Genomic DNA, 4,010 nt, shown 5'->3' on the forward strand with positions numbered 1-4,010 from the left:
TTTTTTATTTTATCATTGTAATATGTAATATAAAATATTTTTAATAAATTATTAAAGATGATGATCCCCTAAATAATTAGTCTAGCTCTATTCCTGTTTATGATGTCCATGCACCTCATTGTTCAAGCGATGAGCGGCAGATTTGGCATCTGCGGCTCTCAAGAGAAGAAAAACCTTCTTAATATTTGGTTGAACCCTCAACACCTTCTCCAAAAAAACTGAAACATACAACCAAATAAAAGACATATCAATTCATCACAACTATGAATGAACGAAAAAAAAAAGAGTTATATCTATATATGTATATGTATATGTATGTATACTTTTGGCTAGAAAGCCTGTGGCTCCAACAACCAAAATGGTCTTGTCCTGAAGAAATTGGAGCACACTCCAACCTCCATTGAAGAAAAATAAAAGCTTAAGGTATATGATGAGAAGGGCAGAGAAATTAACCAGAGCGATTTGGCTTATTTTGAATATAAGGATACCAGCATAAGCTATGCAATATATATAGTGCTTGTGATAGTGAAAAGTTATTTGGTTTGGTATGAGAATTTGTATTCGAAAAATATTTAATTAAGAATCATTATAATTTATTATTTTTTTATTATTTTTAGTTATTAATTTAATTTTTTTAGTTTAGTAATTTAATAATATATTTTATTCCATATTTTTAAATATTGATGACTAAGTAACGACCAAAAACAATAAATAATTAAAATAATTATAAATAGAGCAATTAATTATGAGACGGGGGTGACATATGTATATGCCCATAAGCTGTCGGTGATAGTGAAGTCCAATTTTCACTTTTTCTTTTCATTTTTTTTTTCCAAAAGAAATCTCTATTTATTATAGTTGAGAGCCAAGTTATCAACAATTATTAAAGTGAAAATCATTTAACGAATTTACTATATTTGGACAGTACTCTTAATTAATTTTTTTTACCAAAAATAAAAAAATTATGTCATTTAAATTATAATTTATTGGCTCTTAATTAATTCATTTAAAAATAAATCAACAAAAACTAATGGCATTAACATACTACATGCCACGGCATGCTAAATAACGATAATGATATTAGGGGTATAGTTTTCAAAATCAAATCGTTCATCAACTGTTCTAACTACTAATTTATTAGTTTAATTAATTTGATTATAGTTCATTCAAAAAATTGTTTTACAATAAAATAATAAATAAAATATAAATAAATACGTTAGACTTCATTCAAAGTTTGTAATTGACTATCATTAGATTTACGACGAAGAGAAGCTTCATTCGAAGTCAAATGATTTTTTGTATTATTATTCCGACGTATTTTTTGGTTGATATTCTCATTCATACCTAAAAAATTTCAGCAATCCAATAACAATATTACAGGTTTACGACAACCTAAATCAACCCAATAATCTAAACATAAATAACTAGAAACAGTGATATACAATAAAAAAAAATTAACAACAGCAAGATTCGAATAAAAAATATCAAAATCAAATCAAACAATTAATAGAACCACACCATATCAGAATTCATATTCAAGATCATCCACAATCCTAAACTAGAGCAATGAAATATCACAGATTAACTATTAGCTTTATCAGCTGGAGAGAATGATATAGTGCACCTCCTAGCTCAACTAGTACAGAATGTGGATGATGAAGATGAGTTTGATGATGACAATGATGAGAATCATGAGGATGATAATGAAAAATCTACATCTCAATCGTCTGATCTATCCGAGTAAAAGTAATGTGTTTAATAATATTTTGTATAAAATTTTAGCTTCCATATTTTATTTAAGTATCTTCTTATATCTTCTATTATGAGAACATATATATGTTATTGAAAGTGTTTCTTATTTTGTTTGGAATAAGAGACATGGTTAAAGATGCAGGTTGGGGTTAGGGTTCGGGTGGCAGAGGTAGTGGTGGTGGTTGTTGGGGACGGCCAAAGAAAAACACGTATGTGTTGCTTCAGTTATGCAACACATCTTCACGTGCCACCCCTATGACTACTACCACTACTACTCCACCTATCATCCCATTCCACCCCCTCTTTCACCCAGGTCCTAGGCTGCAACCTCTCTTGGGTTGCCACAAATCACTATGATCTTGAAACCTGGGATCAAAAGCCAGTCACAGTAGCCCTAGGCCCAGCCTTAGCCTCAACTTCAACTTTAACCTTAGCTGCAACCTCAGACTCGGCCGCAAGCACAATCTCAGCCTCAGCAGCCTGAGACCTCTCAATCATAGATTCCACGATCATAGATACAGGAGGGTACAACTTTCATTGTCGATGATCCTCGTCCAATACTTAGATATGGGATGAAAAAGATTGGTATAATTTATATTTACTCAACTAAATTTCCATTTAATTTAATTATTTAATCGCATATATACTTAAATTGTGTTTGAAACATTTGGCATAATCCGCGCGATGGCACAGAGAGGATTACCTAAATTTTCAACAACCACTATCGGTGGTTCATACCTAGTTTTGGCCGAACGTCAGAATGGGTGATTCAGCTTTGGTGGGACTTGTTTAAGGTAAATAAGTTGTACTTGCTTGAATTTTTCATTTATTTTAAATTACAATGTTACTAATTCTCTAGTGTTGTCTTATTGTAGAAACACTTCCAATTCATCTCCGGTGAAGAGTTTCACATAAATAGGGATTGGCAGGTCAGAGCAACCAAGCGCCTTTGGGAGATATTTGTGGAATCCTGTAACAAGGGTGCTCCTACCAACTGGATCCCTGATGATATTCCCCAACCGCTTAGGGACTACTAAGCCACAGAGAACTACACCGAAGGAACGATGCACCCTGGTGGATTGACCATATACAAGGCCATGACTAAGAAGATGGTATGTCTTAACATTTTAAATAGTACACAATATTAGTTACATATATGATATTGAAATGATAAACTATTGCTAGACAAGAGAAAGAGTTAGGTTGTAAGCTACTAAGCTAGCCCTGTCGGAGCGAGCTGTTCAAGCAGACCTACACTAAGAAGGGGGATTACTCGAAAGAGGCCGACAAAGACTCAGAGAAGGTCCACCTAAGATTTCTTGAATCTTAATGTTATTCAAATAAAGTATATGTACTTAGTTTAATGACTCAAACTTGACAATCAATTTTTTAGCATCTCTTCGAGGAGGAGTTGGCGAAGGCCCACTAGGAGTGCCAAGCATAGATTGATGAGAGTGGTTAAATGTAATTACAGGCTGACACAAGCCCAACCCGAAGAAGCTGTCTGAGATGCACTCGACTCCAATGACGCGCTCTCTCTGTCTTTGGTGATGATCCATGGTTAATGCTTCATTGCGATGTCGTTTGAAGCTCTGCCGTCAGCCATTGCTATCCACTCTTTTTTGCTTGAATCCCTGTCGCTTTCTGTCTTTGCAACTTCCATCCCTTCCGTCGAAGGCGACGATGCTGTATTATAGAACCCTCTTTGCCCGATTTCGACGGATCAGTTTGAATCTCCCTCTCAGCAGAACCAGATCGATCATCCACGGGAGACGGCTACTTCAACAGCATCATCAATGACAGAAGTTAGTTTTTTTTTTCTGCCTTTGCATCCTCCTCGACCCACATTTCCTCCTTTGATTCGAAGTTGCTCGTTCATCTTCAATCGCCATATGTTCCTTCTCAAGTATGTGATGTGCTACTCATTTCCGATGGCTCTGAGAAAAACAAACAAATGAAAGTAGAAAATAGAAAGATTGATTTACAGATATTAGCGGGATCTTCTTCTGGCAATTGAAAACATCATGGTTAAGAGATCGATCTAGAAGGTTGGAAATAATGTCGATGTGGCCTTTGGCAGCGGCAATATGAAGAGGAGAGTGGCGATTGTAGGCAGTGGTGTGGTGGAGGAGAGAAGGGTCGTGGAGGACAGTGAGAAGGTCACCGTGGTGGATGACAGTGAAGAGGCCATGCTTGTGTGGAGAGAGAGAGAAAGAGAGAGAGGTGCGTAACAACAGTGATGATAATGCAGGGATTAG

The 4,010-nt window shown here is 35.5% G+C and overlaps 1 protein-coding gene across 1 annotated transcript in view; it reads right to left on the reverse strand.

Annotated features, from left to right (window-relative positions):
- Window positions 1-2,265, reverse strand: part of LOC107647526 (fatty acyl-CoA reductase 3-like) — a 19,278-nt gene extending 17,013 nt beyond the window's left edge. The window contains exons 1-3 of the mRNA XM_016351598.2: window positions 2,133-2,265; window positions 324-497; window positions 115-218 (exon numbers count right to left, since the gene is read on the reverse strand). Of these exons, the coding sequence (XP_016207084.1) occupies window positions 115-218; window positions 324-497; window positions 2,133-2,265 (411 nt within the window). The remainder of the gene's footprint in view (window positions 1-114; window positions 219-323; window positions 498-2,132) is intronic.

The sequence above is a fragment of the Arachis ipaensis genome, chromosome B06 (assembly GCF_000816755.2).
Source record: "Arachis ipaensis cultivar K30076 chromosome B06, Araip1.1, whole genome shotgun sequence".
Taxonomy (NCBI): domain Eukaryota; kingdom Viridiplantae; phylum Streptophyta; class Magnoliopsida; order Fabales; family Fabaceae; genus Arachis; species Arachis ipaensis.